A 20,994-nucleotide genomic window follows, 5' to 3' on the forward strand; every position below is an offset into this window, starting at 1 on the left:
GCCTAGATTAGAGAGATCAAGTCTCCCAAAAGAGGAGCTTCTTCTCCTCCTTCTTCTGATAATTTGCTTCTCAGGAAGGGCAGTCTCTTTTAGCAGACTCCCTCTTCCTCCTCCATATGAGGCAATCAAGCACAGAGCTGGGTCTTTCCAATAGAAAAACCTAAGCCTTAGGCATTGAGAGCTCCATTTTCTTATATAATCTACTCCCAACTCCCAACTCCCAAGAAAGAGGAAAAACAATTGAATTTGCGGGTGTCCCCACAACACATAACTAACTATAACGGTCGGGACGATGTCTGTTGTGGGTTTTGTGGCTGTGCAAACGCCCCGGCTCTTTGTGGGTGGACAAGCCGCCACCACGGCCCATTTCTGAGTTGTCTTTTGTTTTGGCAGTAAAATCTAGTAACACTTGAATTGAAATTTGAATTTTGAAATGCAATTTTATTTTTATTTTATTTTTGTAAAAATATTATATTCAAATTTATTAGTTCTTGAGTATACAAATCTTTTTGAAGTTACATTTTTATCTTCAAATTTAATTGAAAAAAATTGGTTATTCAATTAATTTATCAGCTTTGATTAAAGCTTTGTCATCAACTGATGGAAAGAAAATATGGAAAGATGAAAAGAGAAGTAAATGTTGATTTCTACAATAGTTTTTCTGCTTGGACAGCACCTCAGGGGGTTCATAACTTGATAATATTTGATATGACTACGTCATGTTAAAACCAAAAGAAACTGGACACAATTGATATGAAAAGTAGTTCAATTTGAGCACAAGGATCCAATATTTTAAAAATGTTTCCTCCTTCCCCGCTAATTTGATCAAAGTATGGAAATCATCACAACTGAGTTCATTTTTTAGAATGCATTAAAATTCTCAGATCGACTCCATTTATAATATGCTTAATTCATAAATGAAAACCTGTCAAATTGTGGTAGGCCAGCGTACACCGCATGCTGAGCATGACCTTCAGTGTCTTCATGGGCTGAGCTTTCATGGCCAAAGCAAAGCTGATTTTAATCAAAACAATTTCTTAATTTTAATAAAACTTGTTAATAAGCCAAAATTTGTTTCATAATTCAAATAAATAATTTCAACCCGATAAAAATAAAAGCAAAAGCAAAAGTTACTATTAGATGAGACTTGAATAATCACCATTCACTAAAAATTACCAAAAGAGTTAAAACTGTAGAGAGCTTTGTTTGAAGTTCTAATTTTAAAGCATTTTTATCCCAATTAGCCAGAACCTTTAATGCACTTAGAAGGGCGTTGGAAGAGTGTTTTCCCACTCCCCGGTTGCCCAAAAGAGTTCATGAGAAGCTGCTAAATCAGGAGGCCATGCGTATTTTGCTATGAATCAAGCTTTTATGTCCATCGTACATGCCAATGCACATTCCCAGGCTCATGAGGTTGTTGGTGCGAGGAGAAGAGCCAAATCATGTAAAACCTATCATCATACAACAAATGAAAAGACGTGGCACCAAACACACCAAGGAGACAGGTTTCAACGTTTCACAATAGAATTTTTAGTCGCACTTGGATGTGTTTTAAAACCAAAAGACCTGTGAGGACAATAACTAATGGCCTCTCTCCCATAAGTACTAGTTCTATCTTTTCAACGATGGCCACAGTAGCTCATCAATACATTTCCCGGCCCAGGATTCCAGCCCCTTACTAACAATTTTCCACTTCTTTCGGATTTGATGAGTAAATATTTTAACCAGCAGGAAAAAAGGGGTATTGCTAGTTATCCCAGGGAAATCAGCATTAGAATCAAACCCACAACCCAACACCGCACTCCCCTACAACACTACAAGGGAAAAAAAATTAGGATATGCTATATTGAAAAGCACAATGATCCCTTTCAGAAACCCACCATCCCCAGCACAGTATACTTTTTGGTTAGTAGTTCTTACAAATATGTTCTGCATTGCTACAAGATCTAAGCATGAAATATCTGGATTTAAAGTGAAACCTCCGAAATTTTAATTTTGCGATCCAGGAATGGTAGTGCAGTAGAAGGTTCTTTACCTAAACACTTCACCTTGCATTAGATTTAAGTTTTGGTACCAAAAAAGATATGAAGGGCAGGTCAAAACTTCTAACACCACAATTTGTAGCTCCTCAGCTCTAGATGATGTCAAACATGAATTGAGACTTGGTTTTCTACACACTCTTTAAGCTCTCCACATATCTAATCTGGAATACCACATAACATCTCTGTTCCAGGAGCTTCTCTATCAGTTGTTTATGCAGGAAGAAGGATTCTTTCAATTAATCTCTCTATCACTTACTGTTTCTATGATGATCACTCCTCTCAACTTTGCTACTCAAACTGACTAATTCTTTGATAACATTTTCACCTTTCCATATGAAACACAAACAAAATATCTACCAACCATACTATACCGTAATTTTTTTTATTTTATAAGAGCATGTATTAAAAAAGCCAAAAAACGGCGAAAACAATACACACTAAGTATACGCTAAATGCCCGATAAACTAGACAACCCAAAGACAAGCGAGCCCACCCCTTACTTAACGGATAACCAATTTACAAAATCAAGCATTGACAAAGTATGATCCTCTATATATACCCTAGCCCAATTCACAAAATTATACAAAAAAGAAAATTTGATGGTTTGGTCAACCTGTTCGACACCATTGAACGCTCTTCCATTCCTTTCCTTCCATAAGGTCCATAGAAGGCATAAAGGAGCAGCCCTCCACGCCTTCACCCTTCTTTTACCCACAAAAGTGTCATTCCATCCAAGCAAGTTACCCCTCACGGTGAAATGCATAACCCATTGCACATCAAAAAGGGAGAAAATCATATTCCACAACAAACTAGCTTTGTTACAAAGCAAAAAAAGATGGTTGTTAGTTTCTTCTTCATCTTTACACAAGAAACATCTATTAGGCATGTTCCATCCCCTTCTTTTCAACTAGTCGATAGTCAAAACTCTATTCCAAGACGCTTCCCAAGCAAAAAAAAAACCACTCTCATCGGAGCCCAAGACCTCCAAATGATGCACCAAGGGAAAGGATCATTAGAAGCCCTTGTGTAGGAAGGGTAGAGAGAACTAACAAAAAAAACAACAAGTCCTACTTTCTCTCCAGCTCAAAGCATCCTCCACATCTCTTCTAACAGCCAAAGAATGAAGTTTCCGAAACAAAGACTCCACCTCTCCAATCTCCCAATCATTAAGGTGTCTTGAAAAGCAAGGACTCCAACAACCCAACTCCCCACTCTCCTCCCAAGCATCTGACACCCACCCCTCTTTGTCTACAACCAAGAGAAATAAAGTAGGAAAAACATCTTTCAACATTTGATCCTCACACCACAAGTCTTTCCAAAACTTAACCCTTTTCCCATTCCCTACTGCGAAACAAGATCTATCTCGAATGCCCTCCCATTCTCTTCTAATGGCTTTCCACACCCCCACACCGAAACCTCCTCTCCCTACTCTCGAACACCAACCCCCTCCCTCCAAACCAAACTTGTCGAAGATGACTTGTTTCCAAAGGGACTCCCATTCTTTTGCAAATTTCCAACTCCACTTCCCAAGCAAAGCCTTGTTAAGGGCCACAAGGCTACGAATTCCTAGGCCACCCTCCTCATCAGCACAACAAATCTTCCAAATCTTTGTTCCACTACATTCCACAAGGCTACGAAGCAGTCCCATTGATTAGAACTGAAAAACTAGTTGTGGAAATGCACCCCTTGATCCAACTAATCCACTTTTCCCCAAACCCCACTTTAGACATAACAGAAAGGAAAATCTCAGTTGACATGGTCATACGCCTTTTCAATGTCCATTTTTAAGAGGAAACCAAGGATATCACTCTTTAATCTTGAGTCAACAGCCTCACTAGCAATCAGGACTACGTCTAAGATTTGCCTACCATGGATAAAGGCATGCTGAAACTCCAAAACCACCTTTCCCACAACCATCTTCAACCTATTTGCCAACACTTTGGCTAACAACTTGTACAATCCCCTAATCAAACTAATTGGTTTGAAATCTTTTAGCTCCACAGCTCCCCCTCTTTTGGAATCAAAACCAAGAAAGTAGAATTTAGGCTTCTCTAGAAAGTGCCTCGACTACAGAACTCCCCAAAAAAAGCCATAATCTTAGATTTGGTGAACTCCGAGCACAACTACCAAAAGGCCAAAGTAAAACTATCAAGGCCTAGCGCTTTGTCACCTAAGAGACTGTAGAGGGCTTCAAAAACCTCCTCTTCCGTAAAAGGCAGCTCAAACTTTCTAGATTTGTCTTCCCCCGACACCCCAAACTGTAAACCCCTTACTCTAGATCTCCAATCCCCTGAATTTGACAACAGAGCTTGGTAAGCCCTACACACCCTAGCCTTAATCTCATCCTCATCAATAAGAGTAACCCCATTGATTTTCACCTTAGTTAATAAATTCCTCCTCGCATGGGCATTAGCCATAAGAGAAAGAGGGTTGTCCATCTCCTTCAAATCCCATAACTGAACATGAGCAAAGGCTTCTAATTTGCTAATAGAGACATTGCCAAAAACTTTTTTGTTCCACTCTCCTAGATCCTTTTTAAGAGCCTTCAACTTCTCAGCAAGGCAATGACTACTAGTTCCTGTAACTATATATTCAGTCCACCACCACTTTCTCACTAACTCCTTGAAACCGTTCAACAAGAGCCACATATTTTCGAACCTAAAAGGAGTCTTGCCCTTTTTAACCCCTCCACCCTCAAAAACAATAGGACAGCAGTGGTCTAAAACTGTCCTAGTAAGGGCATATTGCAAAATCCCCGAGAAATGGTCTTCCCGCTCATCAGTGACTAAGAATCGATCCAACCTTGAAGCTGCTTGAGAATTGATGCCTCTACACCATGTGAACCGACTACCAAATAGAGGAAGGTCCTTCTCCTCAATGACTTTTGTAAACGTCCTCATATCTACTATGAAATTGAAAACATTCTTCTTTCCTCGGGAAACCTAACAGAGTTGAAATCCCCACCAACACACCAGGGATCATCCCACAGACCTCTAATTGCACCCAATTCATCCCAAAAATCCTTCTTTTCACTCCCCAATAAAAGACCATAAACACTTGTGAACACCCAAACAAAGCCATCCTCAAGGCTTTTAAAACAACCAAAGATGGAGAACCCTCCTTGCTCCAACTCCAAAAGATCCAAAACCCTGTTGTCCCAAAAAAGCAAGATGCCACCTGACACTTCTCTAGCATCGACTGTATCCCAATTCAAAAACCTTCCAACACCCAAACTTTTCACTACCTTCTCCAACATCTCTTGCATCTTTGTCTCAAGAAAACAGACCAAGTCAACCTTTTGAGACCTAATCACCGATTTAATCAACTTCCTTTTCTCCCCGCCATTGAGGCCTCTAACATTCCAAGAGAAAATTTTGATTTTCATCAATCAACTGGAATCAGCTGCCAATTGTTCTTACCTCTCCTTCTGGACCCCGAGGAAGAACCTCCATAACTTATTGAATAGTCCAATCTCTTGAGTTCCCTCTCGAAACGAGAAGAGGACACAAGATTCTTCTTCCTCTCTCTATTAGGGTTCCCGCCTCCAACCTTCTTCCTTGGCTTTCTTAGCATCAACCAAATTTCTTCTTCAAACCCATCAACTAGCATTCCCAGAAATCTACTAAAATTAGAAGTATCATCTTTAGAAGAGTATCAAATCAGAAAATTCAAAACATTCACTATTTCTAATACTGCAGCTCTCCACCAATACTGTTATAAATTTAAAAATCCCCTTGTTACCCTTATTGTTGAATCACACTAATGTTAAAAATCCCTATGCTACCCTAATCCTTGGACCACGTTGATATTAGAAATCCCCTTGCTACCCTCATCCTTGGATCATATTAATGTCCACAAATATGGAGCCTAGCCAATGGGTTGTAATTAATACAACTTCCCAACGCAGTCAAGCAAAACATGGGTTCAATTTAGCTATAGCTATGTTAATGCACTCTGATGAGAAATTAATCTAGTGTATGAAGTACAACAATCCAAATTAGAATTTTCCCTTTCATACAGAGAATAGTTGCAAGGATTTTGCATGAAGTCATGAGTTTGTGGTTAGAATACATTTCTACTTGCCCTTACATTGACTCTCCTGTAGCATTCCAAATCTTTCTCATTTAAAACACCCAGCAAACCTTTCAACATGAGTGCTTGTATCACTATCTTTCCAACCGATTTACCCATCTCCTACATTTCAAATCATCCTAGCTCATTGGAAAATCCTATATAGAAATCATTTATGACTAAGGGTGCTCAAAAACCCTAAAAGCATATCTACTTATGAGTCAACTCAAACACCCCAAAACCCTTTATTCTGTCATTTATGTCATAGGGCATCTCAATCCAAAATTTCTCAGTTTCTAATTCTAGATTTCATCTTACCTTCTTCATTAACTCGGTGCCAAAGAATACCATTGTTCTGTTCGAAGACAACCAATGCATTATGGAAAATACTTGCAGTCACTTGCCCTTCTCTTTACTGTAAAAGTTAAAATCACCTGTTTTTTGGAGTTTGCCACATTATAGGACAACTACACAACTTCCACTACATCCAAAATTACAGAATTTCTTAAGAACACTATGTGGGGAAACAGACTCAATCTAAACTGGTGCCCTTGCAGTGGATAAAGGACCAACTTCCACTACATCCAAAATTCCAAAATGTCTTTAGTATTTGGGAAAACAGATGATCTTGGGGAAACAAACTTGATCTAAACTACTGCCCTCACAGCAGTAAAACGACCAAAGGTCTCCATTCCACGTATTATTTCTTTCCACAACTCTTTAGGCATTAATTTTGATTTGAAAATATGATCAAGAAAAGAATACACTAGGTAACATTAAGCTATTAACAGAAAAAAAAAATACACTAGGTAACATTAAGCTATTAACAGACTTAAAATTAAGAAAAATATGCAACAAAAACCCTTGAATTGGCAGATTCAAGTAGAAATGGAGGTATGGATAGCTATGCTAAAACTGATGGCAAAGTTCAATTTCATAATATAACTACAACTGCATTAGAAACCATCACAGGATAATATTAAGGAAAAAGTAGGTTTCATCCATTAAATAAGAAATACTATGAATCAAAACAGAAATCTCTTCAAAACCTCTCAACTAACCGACTCTATAGAGTTCCCAACTGATCATACCCATATTTCAAGTATTGCAAAAACACAAAATACTAATTAGAATCCAAAACAACTGATCCACTTCAAAACCCTAGCTTCGTGCGGCGCCAGTGCCTGCGCTTCGCGTTGTACCTGAACGACATGACGCCACATTAGTTTGAATTCGGTGCTTCCATCCATGAAGGTTAAAGAGATCTAAATAAAGACTCAGCAGAACTAAACCTGATGGTGTTGTCCGTACGCATACGGATCCAGTGAGGAATCGGCCTGTTCTGCCTCATCTTCTTCGCCAGCTTCTTCTTGATCATGAAGGTCTTGTGCGACGGCTGCTCATAGAAAAAGGGTCGGAAAAAATGAGAATAAGCTCGAATCGAACAGTAAACAACCCACCAATAATCAGATTTCTAGCGAGAGAAAACAACAGTTTTGCAGGGAGGAAAACTCAGTTTCAATGTGAGAGATTTAGAGAGAGAAATCACCATTTTTGAGATCTTCCGAGCTCGCCGACGCTAAGGCAGAGTTGCAGACAGAAACCCTTTACAATAGAAACCCTAGAATATGAAATCGCGGGCCCTTATATAGCGACGTTGACGGTGAAAAATGGATTGGATTTATAGGGTTAATACTAGTTTGGGCCACGAGATGAAAGCCCAGAATGAGATGGTAAGAGAAAATCCATTAATGGCCTCTTTGGTGTGTAAAAAGAGTTTTTTTTTTTTTTTAATAAATAAATAAAATAAAAATATAATAAAATGTCCGTCTGTATACGCTCCCTATTTTCAATTTTTAAAATAAAAATAGTAATAAATTTTATATATAATAATTTTTAAAAGTTTACATTAAAAATGGTCACGATTTTAAAAATTTTACAAACAATTTTGAGATTTTTACTACTTCAAAATTTTAAATCCATAATGTAAATCCATAGTCTTTATATAAAATGATATAATTTTATTTGAAAATTTCTAATTTCAAAATAAAAAACAATAAGGATGTATTTGATTATGCAAAATACTAAGGAACTAAAAAAAATGGAAAAGAAAATAATTTTTTCATATTTGGTTGTCCTATTAAAAAAAAAATCAAATATAATTAAAATTAATTAAAAACTTATGTATTTTAAAATTATTTCATCTTTGTTATGTAAACGGAAACTTTCATGTAAATAATATTAATTCAATGACAAAAAGATAATATAATTAACACAAAGTTACAAGAGGTTTTAACATAGTTCAACCAATCATGTCTACGTCAATAGATGAAAAAAAATCATTTTACTATACAATATAGAATATTACAAAAAAAACAAAATCAGATCCAATTATTGGGTTTTTGAAATATTTTATGTTTTTTTATTCTTGTATCTACACTGTGAACCATGAGTCCATTACTTCACTTTATAAGGATATTTCCATCAACTTTTTTATTTTATAAGAAAATGTAATATTACAATAATATATCAAGAAATATTCTTTACAAAAAGAATTTGTATTAATTAGGAATTTGGTACACTTTTCAACAATCTCTACCTTAAAACAAATTTCATTAAATCAATCTTCTATCTTTATGATGGACTATTTTTGTATCACATCTTGACGAGAACAATTGACTCAGACCTTGAATTTAAATCTATTTTGTCTTTATCTTGTGTGTTCTATAATATTTTGTTTTTTTTAGAAATCTTCAACTTAAGCTCTAATACTAGTTTGTTGTGTCGGAGAAAGCTTTGATGCAAATAATATTAATTTAAAAATAAAAAAATAAAATAATTGACACAAAGGTGAATGATGTTTTAAAGTGATTCAGCCGACCATACTTACATTCACGAACGAGAGAGAATTATTTCACTATACAATATAGAATGTTATAAATAATGTAATCAAATACAATTAATGGGTATCTCCCATTTTTCCTTACATCTCTAACTATCGTGTTTTTACAGACTTATCTCCATGACTCCCCTCATAACCTAAAATATTTAGAGAAGTATTTTCAACAACTTTCCTTATTCTATAATGAAATATAATATTACAATAATATATCAACTTACAAAATATTCTATACAATATTCTTTATAAAAAGAAATATATATTAATTAGGAATTTGAGATACTTTCCAACAATCATTATATCAATGAATTAAAATAAATAAAACGAATTTGAAGCAATAAATAAAAACAATTTATTAACTTTTAATCTCTTTTTTATTTTCCTTCACTTTTTTTTTTCTTTCTACTTTTCCTTTATATTTTATTTCCCTTATATTTTCTCTAAAAATTTTCAAAGATTGCTTAAATGCATCCAAAAGGACAAAATGTGACATGATAAAGGCTCTGTCAAAGTGATCGTAGTATTTTCTATGGTTAAAATCACATACAATTAAATAAGATTAAATTTATCACAAATTAAATAGCATATAATTTAATATAATTTATAATTATTTTTTTAGTTAGTTAATTATTATTTTGAAAATACTTTTAATGTAATTCTTTTAATTTCATTAATAAGGCAATTTATAGAGGACAAAAAATTAATTACATGTATTAATATAATTTGTTAATTTGATTAATAAGACAATGTAAAGGATAAAATATTAATTAAATATATTATATCTAACACTTATAATTTTGACAACATTTTTTATATATTGATAAGAGTTTTATATGATGATTACATTTTTTTTTGTAGGATAGTACATTTTACATGCCTTAATTACATTCTTTCGTACCATAGTTTTAATTTTTTATTAAATTATAAAAAAAAAATTTTAAATTTAAAGCTATATTTGGTTTGAGAAAAGTACTAAGAAAATGGAAAAAAAATGTTTAGATTATATTTGGTTCCCAAAAAATTTAAGAGAAAATGTTAAAGGATGAAGACAGAAATGAAAAATAGAATGAAAAAAAATTTAAACCCAATAATTTATTTTTTGAAAACTTTTTTCACTTATTTTAACTACTCTATAAAAAGATTAAATAATTTGAAAATATATAGATATTTAATTAATTTTAATTATATTTATTTGACTATTTATTTATGTTCTTTTGTAAAAACAAATATAATAAAACCATTTCTAAAAAAAGTATAAGAAATGAAAAAAAAAATACTAAAGAAAATGATAAATATAAAAAAAATCAAATAAATATAATAAAAATTAGTTAGAAACTCATGTATTTTCAAATTATTTAACTCTCATATAAAAATATTGAAATAATTGAAATGAGTTACAAATAAAATGTAAAAATAATTTATTAATTTTAACTTTTAAAAAATAATTGAAATATATTTTCAAAAAAATATAAAAATAATTTATTAATTTTAAATTTATTATTTATTTTCCTCTTCTCTTCTTTTATTATTTCAAATGATTTCATGACCACCTCGCCCTTTTTCTACATGCAAAAGGCTCCAATTTACTATTAACACTCATAGCCATTCAACCACATTTTTATTCTTTTATTTTATTTTATTTTAAAAATTTTTATCTTCCGGCTATTTTAACGGATATACCATGGGCATGACCGTTTATTACAGTTAAACTATAAACCGTTCTTTAACTAACTTTCTTGTTGGGTTTCCTTAATTTCCTCATCTCTTATGCGCAAATCATAAAAACATTTTTTAAACCAACATCCACTAATTAGCCCCTTTTTTTAAAATACATTTTTCTCCACAAATTTGTTTTCAAATTCTTTTTATAAAATTTGAAAAGAAAATAATTTTTTTACAACATATTTAGAGTATTTTTTTAATTGTTTTTTATAAAATATTTTAAATAATAATGGAAAATATAAAAAAATTTATTTGGAATTTTTTTATATATTTAAATTTTAAAAAATTTAAAATTTATTTATTTAATAGATCATTTAGTGGCTTGTATTTGGTAAACAACTTGATAACTTAATACCTTAATTTAAACCATTAAGTAAATTAAATATGTTTGGTAAAATAATTTAATAGTATAACTTAAAATTAAAAACAATTTTAAGTATTAAATAAAAATAATTAACTTATTCCTTGATTCTATATTTTCGTTTTACATTTTTATCCTCATTTGTCTTAATTACTTCAACAATCTCTTTTGTTATTCTAGGTTGTTATTGGATTTTCTTTATCCTAATTATAATTTATGCGAATAAATATATCAATTTGATAATTTATAATAAATTTTATCAAACAATTTTAATACTTAAAGTAGGAATTAAATAATAAGTTTTAAGTCAATAAGTTAAATATAATTTAATTTAAAATCAACTTAAATCATTAAATAATAAGATGACGTTTGTTTTTTTTTTTTTGACTTAGTTATAAATAGAACTTATATTTAACTTAATACTAAATAATGTTTAATAGTATTAAGTGTTAAGTTATTTGTTTTTTTAATATTTTATTTCTATTAAGTATTAACCTGTTTGTTTTTTATACACTAAAAACCAATATCTTAATATTTTAATGTATTAAAAAAATATAATTTAACGCATTTCTAAAAAGTTCAAAATAATAAAATTGTTATAATAAATAATTTATCATTATCATCCTTACAAAAAATAATTAATATATTTATTTTTTATATAATTGAAATAAAATATTTAAACTTAATAATCTGAAAAATTATTTTTATGAAATAATAATAATTTTTTCTTTTTTCTTTTTTCTAACACATATAAAGTAAAAAGGAAAGAAATTATTTATTATTAAAATAAATTACAAAATTTATTTATAAATTATATTTATTTACAATATAATTAAATTAAAACAATTAAAGAGTTAGGAGGAAACCGATATCAGAAATTCTCGTATTTGTTTCATTTGAATCTTTTTAGGGTAGAGGAAAATATGTTTAAACAATGGAATGGGATTGGGATGGAATAACTCATCCAATCCACCTCGCTATCATTTCTAGATGTTTGAGCAATGGGTCTGGTCGAGCAGCCTGACCTGTGACACTGGGATCCTAGAGCACAACGCGGTTCTCTCAGTTTAAAGCAGAAAAACACATATGACCAAGCTGTCGCAGAAAAGAAAAAAGAAACAAGGCTTTTTAAGGCAGAAAACGGTGATCTCCTCTTAGTTTCCAGTTTCCGCCATCCACAGCCAGATCTCATGGATCCCCATCAACACCAACCCATTGGACAAGTAGACGAAACCTCACCTTCTTCCTCCAACACCGCTGCCACTTCATGACACTACTGCCGCGGCCCCACCACATGCCCATCTCCACCGGCATGGTCCGACATCTCTCTCCCACCCCACTATCGCCCCATCCGTGCCCCCACCATCAACCTTCCTCCTACCACAAAATTCATTGAACTTGTAAACCCATCAAACCCACTCCCACGAAATCAAAATTTCCCACAAAACCCCAAAATAAACCATTGACATAAAAATCATAAAGAATCGTACTAGATAAGATATTAATAAACTATTTTCGAACATAAAACAATCATTCTACCTATAGTTTAACCTCATTGTTGAGAAAGAACACGAACGAAAGTTGAAACCTAAATAAAGAGAAAAAATGGGGAATGCAGGGGGCTTCCCCATATGACCACATGGCATGTCACCTTTGCTCCACATGACATCCTTCTATCTCTATTTGGACAAACGTAATCAGATCCGAATATCCAATCCGAATTAGAAATATCAGTAGCTGGTCACGCGATGTTCCTCTAAAACTACACAATGCATTTCGAATGGGTTTCCCGACTCACTCCCACAAGCAATCATTTTCCTTATGCCAGAAACACGCTCGATGGGACGTCACCTTGTCTCCGTAGGTAACCTGCTACGCTGCACCATCGCCTATAGACTGAGGTGACAAGTGAACCATCAAGTCACCTCACTAGCAATCCCTATCAGCCGCCTAAAGGGTGATGATTGTTTTATCATTAACTGTATTGTTATCATGACTACGAAAGTCAAGGAGTCATCTCAGTACAGATGTGACACCGTTCCAAATACTATAAAAACCCTCCTACGGTTCAAGATCAAGATACGTGCACACCTAACAGAAACTCCTTCTTAAGCTTCTACAAATGGGGAAACCTCGAAGGTTGACTTTAATCATTTGACTTGAGCTTCAGAGGGTGTGTCTGGACAACCTATCTGAACATCTTTTATAGGGAAAAAGGGAGAAACATTGTTCCCAATTGACTTGGCTTCAAAAGGGAAGAAATTACCTTGAGAAAGCTTAGTGATAGTCATGGAATCAATGAGTTACACATGGCTGAGGTGAGGGTTGGGGATTGCTGGTTGCAATTGAGACTAGAGAGCTATAAGGGATGGGCTAAGGTTGGGCGTCGGACATTGAGTTACAATCGTGATTTGGGGAGGTTTAAAAAACTTGTTTTTTTTTGTTTAGCTAAAAATTTTAAAAATTCAATAATAAGTCATCAAAAACTAGAAAAACAAATGATCTAAATTTTAAAAGCAAATTCCTTTCAATAAAAAAACAAAAAATAAATAAACATCACCTAAGCATTAAGTTTTACTTAATAAGTTGTTTTTGTTTGGAGTGGCGGTAGTAATATCAAAATTTTACAAAAGAAATCTCATTAATTAATCCCACTTTAATTTATTTTTTAACCATTTTAAAATGGGTATTAATTATTTATTTAGAAAAATAGGATGCATAAGCATTAAAAAAATTCAGAACAAATTATTTCATAAAGATGGAAACTCAAAATGAAAGTCCACAAGTACTAAATTTGCGGCGTGTCAGAAAGAAGTAAGGTGCCAAATGACGTAACGTAACCGAAGCTTCTTCCCCCGAAACGAACACTCACACTCATACTCTCTCTTCATCCCATACTGCTTCGGAATTTTCACTCCCTGCACTCACTTTAACCTACACTTCTGATTTCGATTTGGGTTTTTGATTTGGTTCCGGTCATCAAATCCGACGTTCCCCATTCCCAACAGCGATGTCTTTCCCAAGAAAGACGGGATCACCCAATCCAATGTCGATCAAAGCGAATGACGTTGATCTCTTTCATTCCGGTAACCCCATCATTGTATCATTGTTTGATCGCTTATGGGTATGGTCTGTTTGGTTGCTCAGAAACCGGAGGAAAGTGGGAAAAGAAGAAAGAATTTTTTTTTCATAATTTGGTGTTGTTTGTTTGGTGGGAAAATTCCAAAAAAAGTGGTTTTAAACCTTTTTCTTTTGTTTTTTGTTTTTTTCAGCAACCAAACGCAGGGTCAGTATTGTTTCTGTTCACGTTTTTCGTAATGCGGTTGCTTTAGGTGCGTTTGGATGCTGGGAAACTGGATGAAAATGATAGAAAAGCAAAAAGAACTACTTATCTTTCTGGTCCATTTTAAATATCAACAATGAAGTGTACACAACCTTTGTATTTCTTCCCTCCATTTTCTAGTCAACCAAACAGAGTCTTAGGATCCTCCTCTTCGGCTTCTATTCTATTTCTTAGTGTTAACTGTTAAGTTGCTTTGGATTGCGTCATTGATATTTTTTTTTCCCTCTCTTTTCCGTAGCTTTTAACTTTTCTCTCTCCAATCTGGGTTAGATTGCAAGGAGTTTACGTGTCTCTCTCTTAAATAAAAGATTATTATTAAAATAATAATAATTATTATTTTATGGAGAATGATGTGACTTCCATTACGGCTTGAGGAATGCAAGTTGAATGGATTTCATGGCTAGGCTGTTTTTGTTTTTGCTTTCTATTTTTTTATTTTAATTTCTTAATTTTATATTTTGATTTTCAAAATTTCGGGTCTTATTTCGAGCCAATTTATGGCTGCTTAGAAAAAAGAAAAAAGAAAAAAAGAAAAATACTAGGAATCTGGAAGAGATGCAACAAATTTGAATTTCGATTAATACGCACGTGGGATATAAGATAGGAAGTCCGCAAACATAGGACTTCGAGGATAAAAAGCAGCTTTTCAGGTTGATAGGAAGAACATTCTACCTGCCATTCAATTCGCGGATTCTATAGAGTTGGTGGCTGAAGGTTACATGAGGAATATTCTTTCTAGTATTCACGACTAAATTCTTGTTTAATCCTTGCGTTTGGCTGCTGAGAAACTGACTCACTTTTAATCATAAAGTTTAAAACTGATTGCTCTAAAACAAGTTATTTTTAAGTGCGTTTAACGTTAGTTTGTATAATGAATCAGTTTATTTGCATGGGAGTTGATGTGATGCATATTGTATAACGATATGATATGTTGTTCAGCTTCAAACATAGCCTTAATGCAGCTGTTGGAGCAGATAGATATACTATTCGATACATACGCAAATGAAATGACAAACTTGATCGAGTAAGTATACACTATTTGATCTCAGTCATCTTCTTCATGCTATTACCTCACATTTTCCATCAAAATTTGAACAAATAGGGCATCGGGCATAGAGGAACTTTGTTCAGATTTAAAGGTGGGTGCGGATGATGTGAGAATGCTGATGCTTGCATGGTATGTCGTTGGAGTAGTCTTTGTTTCATTAATCCAATGACTGTTCGTAGATGACTGATGATGGGCCTGGATGTATGTCTGCAGGAAAATGAAAGCGAAAAAGCAGGGATTTATAACTCAGGTAATTAGCCCCATGCACCCTCATGAGATGTGAGTGAGAAAGAATTAAAGAGTAGGTCAACTAAAATCAGTAGCTCTGGTGGTCAGGATGAGTGGCGGAGGGGCCTGAAAGCTCTGGAAGCTAACTCCCTGGAGAAGTTACAGAGAGCACTCCCAGCGTTGGAGAGAGAGGTAAGCATTTTATTTTGTTTTACATTTAGAGGAGTAGTCCGGCCGGGAGATTGGGTGAAAATTGTAGCTGTGTTGTATTTGTGTGTATAAAATTAGGTAATGAGGCCTTCGAATTTCAAGGATTTCTATGCTTTTGCGTTCCGGTACAGCCTCACAGGTAAGTTTGCATACTTTCAAATGAATAACGGGAATAATTAAGCTTTTAATTTCATGCATTTATTTGGTTATTTCATGTGCATGTTTCAGAAGAGCGGCAGAAGACGCTGGACATTGGCAGCATCTGTCTATTGCTGAAGATAGTTCTAGGTTCCCAGTTCCGCCCTCAGGTGGATTCCTTCACCCAGTATCTACAGGTGTGTGTGCTCTCTTCCTCTCTCGTCTTTCTTGGTGGAATTAGTATTTTTAATCCACTCAATATTAAAAACACATTAGGGCCGTGTTTGGTTTGCCCGATCCATGGAACAATATCCTATGATTCCTATCCATGTGCAGTAGTATATCCTATCTCACGGTTTAGTAGATATAATAGAATTATGGTGGAGGGATATATCCTACCTTTTTTTTCTCTCTATAATATCGGAAATACTAAAAAAAAAAAAAATTAAAAAAATGATTTTTTATATTCAACTATTTTATAAAAAAATCCAATATAAATAAAACTATTTGAAAAATTATATATTTTAAAATTGTTAAATTTTTATATCGGTGAATTAAGGTAAGTGAAATAAGTTTGAAGAAGTAAATAAAAATAATATATTGATTTTGAATTTATTTTCTTTTATTGTTTCTTTATGTCTTATTTATTTATTTATTTTACATTTTCTTTCAAATTTTTCGAAAACCAAATATAATCTTATAATCCTAAGTTGTACCGATCTCATGGATTATAAATTTACTTCTTATCAAAAATTTTATATTTCTTTTAATTCTCTATATTACTCATTTTATAAAACAAATAATTTTGATTTAAAAAGGTTAAAATTGTATGTAATCAAAAAAATAAAAATGTATAAAATATACCATAATGTAGCAATGATACATGTATTATTTAATATATACAAATTATTTTCTATACTTAACAACGTAATATGATATTTTAATTTATAAATTTTAAATATTTTAACTATAATATTATTAATAAAGTACTAAATTTTCAAATGATACTTTTTATATTATTTCATATATATTTTAAAAACAAACATCACAAATATCAAATATTAAAATTCAATAAATTTTTTATCTTTAAAAAGACCAAATATAAACATATTATAATCTCGTTGACTATAATTCATGGGATATCATTCTATTGACATATAATATATTAAAATATACATATTACGATACTTTATACATCTTATGGTTGTATTGTATACAACTAGCCGTATAGTTCAAGATTTGTCATGCTTAGATAGCATCTATGTCACAGCTTCTCTAGGTATGTTAGGATACTAAAAAAATCTTACTTGTTGCTTAATAAGTGAATTCATCCCATAATCTTGAGAATGAATCTGTGGCAGATGCAAAAAGAATACAAGGTACTGACATTTGATCAATGGATGGGGTTTTATCAATTCTGCAATGAGGTAATTTTTATTTTTGGTGGGTGTGGACTGTGGAGGATCTTGCATTTATCAATCACCTAATTGTGAAGTTCAACTCTTTTGTTGGCAGATAAGCTTTCCGGACCTTAACAACTATGATGATCAGCTTGCTTGGCCGTTGGTCCTAGACTCTTTCGTGGAATGGATCAGACAAAAGAACAACTAGATGGATACGCCTTAAACTTCGCACTACCATGTTGCTCCATCTTAATTTGTATCGTTTCATGCATTTTGAGACCTAAAATATGAACAACCTATGATAATTAATAAAACTTCAACTACTATTCATGACTTCGTCCCTATTCATCTGCTTCTATGACTAGGAAAATCCGAGTCGTTGAGCTTGTGCACTAGACCTTTTCAGTGGGAACTAAGCCAAGCAACAACAGCTGCGGGTTATGAAGATCCTTAAAATATCTATGATGCATGTCTTTGTTTTACAAACATCTGCTACTGTCCGGTTGACCGGCCAAGGAAGCCCCTTATTCATATGGGCGTATGGAGTATAAACTCTGAACGGATCTAGGAGGATTAGAAGTGCCTTTTTTTTTTTTTTAGTTGTTAGGAAATGCTTAACTTACACTAGTTAGATATTTGATAAAATTTTAAGATCACTTTTATTTTGAGAATACTTCATCTTACTCTTTATCGTATAAACTTTGAACGGATCAAATTTTTATCGTATTGCTAAAACATGTTCGCCAATTAGCATATATAAAAGTATTTTCAAGAAATGAAACATAGATAACAACCCTAGCTAGCTTTTACATAAAGAGAAATTTTCTTCATTTCATTTCTTTTATTTTCCTATCCCATGTGTTAAGTAACGAGATCATTACAAGAAAACATAATTTCATACAAAAAATTTAGGGATGAATTAAATTTCATCTTGAAAATAACTTTTTTTTTCCTGCTAAATTTTAAATTTTTGTCACTAAAATATCGGCGTGGAAAATGTAGTATCATTTTTTTTGTTCCAAACACTTTTTTGACGAAAATAAACCATATGTACAGAAAATTGTGCATTACTAAGTATAATTTTTAGGGATGTGTGGACCCCGCATTTCGGCTCATGCGTTTTCCACTCGATGGCGAACTTGATTTTTACTTAAAAAATGATTTTTATTCATTAAAAATTGACTTGGAGTCGCCACTTATTTTTGTTTTATTTTTAAATGATAAATAAAATAAGAAAGAAAAACCCTAAGTGTGACTCATCATTTTGGAAAAGGTGGTCTATGAAAAACCTGATCGGGTTCGGGGGTCAGGTTACTTATCGGGAAGGTACAATACGGATGGTAACACCCTTCTAAGTCCCTAAAGTCGGGTCTTTATTGATAAAAATAAAGCTGACGTGACAATCAATGAGAAAGTCAATGGATACTCACCTTAATCATGCACAACAGGTGAATCGGAATATGCATATGGAATGATCAAAACGAGAGTGGGTGCATACCTGGGCCTCTAGCCATAATGCGCTATCAAGAAACGGGATTAATACACAATTAATGAATACAAAATATAGTTCATGCATATCATAGTGCAAAACGAAGATCAAGCAAAATACATTAAGCACAACAGTTGACAATCAAAAGAGATCAAGCATAAGGCCCCCACCAAAGGCCAATTTATTACTCATGAACTAGTTTCACAAATTCCGTGTTTTAAAATTATGAAGAATTCATTATTGCTTATGTAGAATCAAGAAGATCCGAAGATTATTTAAGAACTGGAATGGAATTAAAACTATTCGATTGAAAACTGGATTTTTGGAATTTACTTGAAAATTGGAGTATTGGGAATTAAATTTAAAAGATTAGAGCTTCGGTAATTAAAATGAAATTTGCCAAGGAAGATGAGAAATGAACTTTAGGAAATTGATCTGTGAGAATATGGGTTTTGAAAGTTGAATTTGTAATAATAATAATAATAAGGAATGAACTTTAGGAAATTGAACTGCAAGAATATAAATTTTTAATCATAATAATAATAATAAGAAATGAACTTTAGGAAATTAAATTGCGAAGATATATATTTTTAATAATAATAATAATAATAATAATAATAATAATAATAATAATAATAATAATAATAATAATAATAATAACAATAATAAGAAATGAACTTCAGGAAATTGAACTGTTAGAATATAGATTTTTAATAATAATAAGAAATGAACTTTAGGAAATTAAATTGCGAGGATATAATAAATGAACTTCAGGAAATTGAACTGCTAGAATATAGATTTTTAATAATAATAAGAAATGAACTTTAGGAAATTAAATTACGAGGATACAAATTTTTTATAATAACAATAATAATAATGATAATAATAATATTAGGAAATTGAACTGAGAGAGAGTATAGATTTTTAATAATAATACTAATAATAATGATAATAATAATAATAATAATAATAATAACAATAAATGATAATAATAATATGGATAAACAAAAGGGATTAAAAGGGTTTTGGAATTAGAAGGGCTAGGGTGAGAAGGGCTTTGGAAATGGGCTTGGGATATTAGAAACGAATTTGGTTTTGGAATTAGAAGGGCTTTGGAAATGGGCTTGAGACATTAGAAACGAATTGGGCCTTGGAATTAGAAGGGCCTAGGGTGATAATAATAATGATAATAATAATAATAATAATAATAATAATAACAATGAGGTTTTGAAATAATAATAATAATAATAATAATAATGATAACAAAATTTTGAAAGTTGAATTAATAATAATAATAAGAATAATATTTTAAAAGTTGAATTAATAATAATAATAATAATAATAATAATAATAATAATAATAATAAGATTTTTGAAATAATAATAATAATAATAAGGTTTTGAAAGTTGAATTAATAATAATAATAATAATAATAATAATAATAATAATATTAAAAGTTAAATTAATAATAATAATAATATTTTAAAAGTTGAATTAATAAGAATAATAATAAAAATCTGTTAATAATAATAATAATAATGATAATAATATCCGTTAATAATAATAATCCGTTAATGATAATAGTAATAATAATAATATCCGTTAATAATAATAATAATAATAATAATAATAATAATAAATTGAATTTGAAGATTTAAGTAATAATAATAGAGATGGGCTTAGGACAAAATGGGCTCAAGGCTATGGCTGCAAATTGAGCCACAAAATGGGCCTAGGGTGGGAAGATTGAATCTCAAAAAAAAAAAAGCCAGTGGGCCTTGGGCATCTTGGTGGTGCACGGATTGTTCAAATCCTTCATTTTCCCGTTACAAAATCTGAATGATCATGGACCTTTTTAATCAACCCGTGCATGTAAGGGGTTGAGCACTCCATGCACGTGCCCAGCTTGAGCATATTGCCTGAAAAGGGTAATCTCCTCTTGTGATCAGATTCTGATCATGCGAATTGGAATGTCGGCCAACACCATCAAACCATGACCCCATGCAGCAGTCACCGTCATTCTTTCGTGCAAGCCATGGG

At 32.3% G+C, this 20,994-nt stretch overlaps 2 protein-coding genes across 2 annotated transcripts; one reads left to right on the forward strand and one right to left on the reverse strand.

Annotated features, from left to right (window-relative positions):
- Positions 1-7,092: 7,092 nt before the first annotated feature.
- On the reverse strand, positions 7,093-12,409 carry LOC100852602 (uncharacterized). The gene is made up of 4 exons (XM_010658271.3): positions 12,330-12,409; positions 7,663-7,718; positions 7,406-7,509; positions 7,093-7,315 (listed from the first exon to the last, which is right to left on the reverse strand). The coding sequence occupies exons 1-4, from the start codon at positions 12,407-12,409 to the stop codon at positions 7,241-7,243; spliced, it is 315 nt and encodes a 104-aa protein (XP_010656573.3). The 3' UTR covers positions 7,093-7,240.
- Positions 12,410-13,919: 1,510 nt separating this feature from the next.
- LOC100248969 (uncharacterized) lies at positions 13,920-17,798 on the forward strand. The gene is made up of 9 exons (XM_010658268.3): positions 13,920-14,181; positions 15,378-15,462; positions 15,541-15,615; positions 15,700-15,736; positions 15,823-15,906; positions 16,003-16,063; positions 16,153-16,259; positions 17,424-17,489; positions 17,578-17,798. The coding sequence occupies exons 1-9, from the start codon at positions 14,106-14,108 to the stop codon at positions 17,671-17,673; spliced, it is 687 nt and encodes a 228-aa protein (XP_010656570.2). The 5' UTR covers positions 13,920-14,105; the 3' UTR covers positions 17,674-17,798.
- Positions 17,799-20,994: the final 3,196 nt, after the last annotated feature.

Source organism: Vitis vinifera, chromosome 11 (assembly GCF_030704535.1).
Source record: "Vitis vinifera cultivar Pinot Noir 40024 chromosome 11, ASM3070453v1".
NCBI lineage: Eukaryota > Viridiplantae > Streptophyta > Magnoliopsida > Vitales > Vitaceae > Vitis > Vitis vinifera.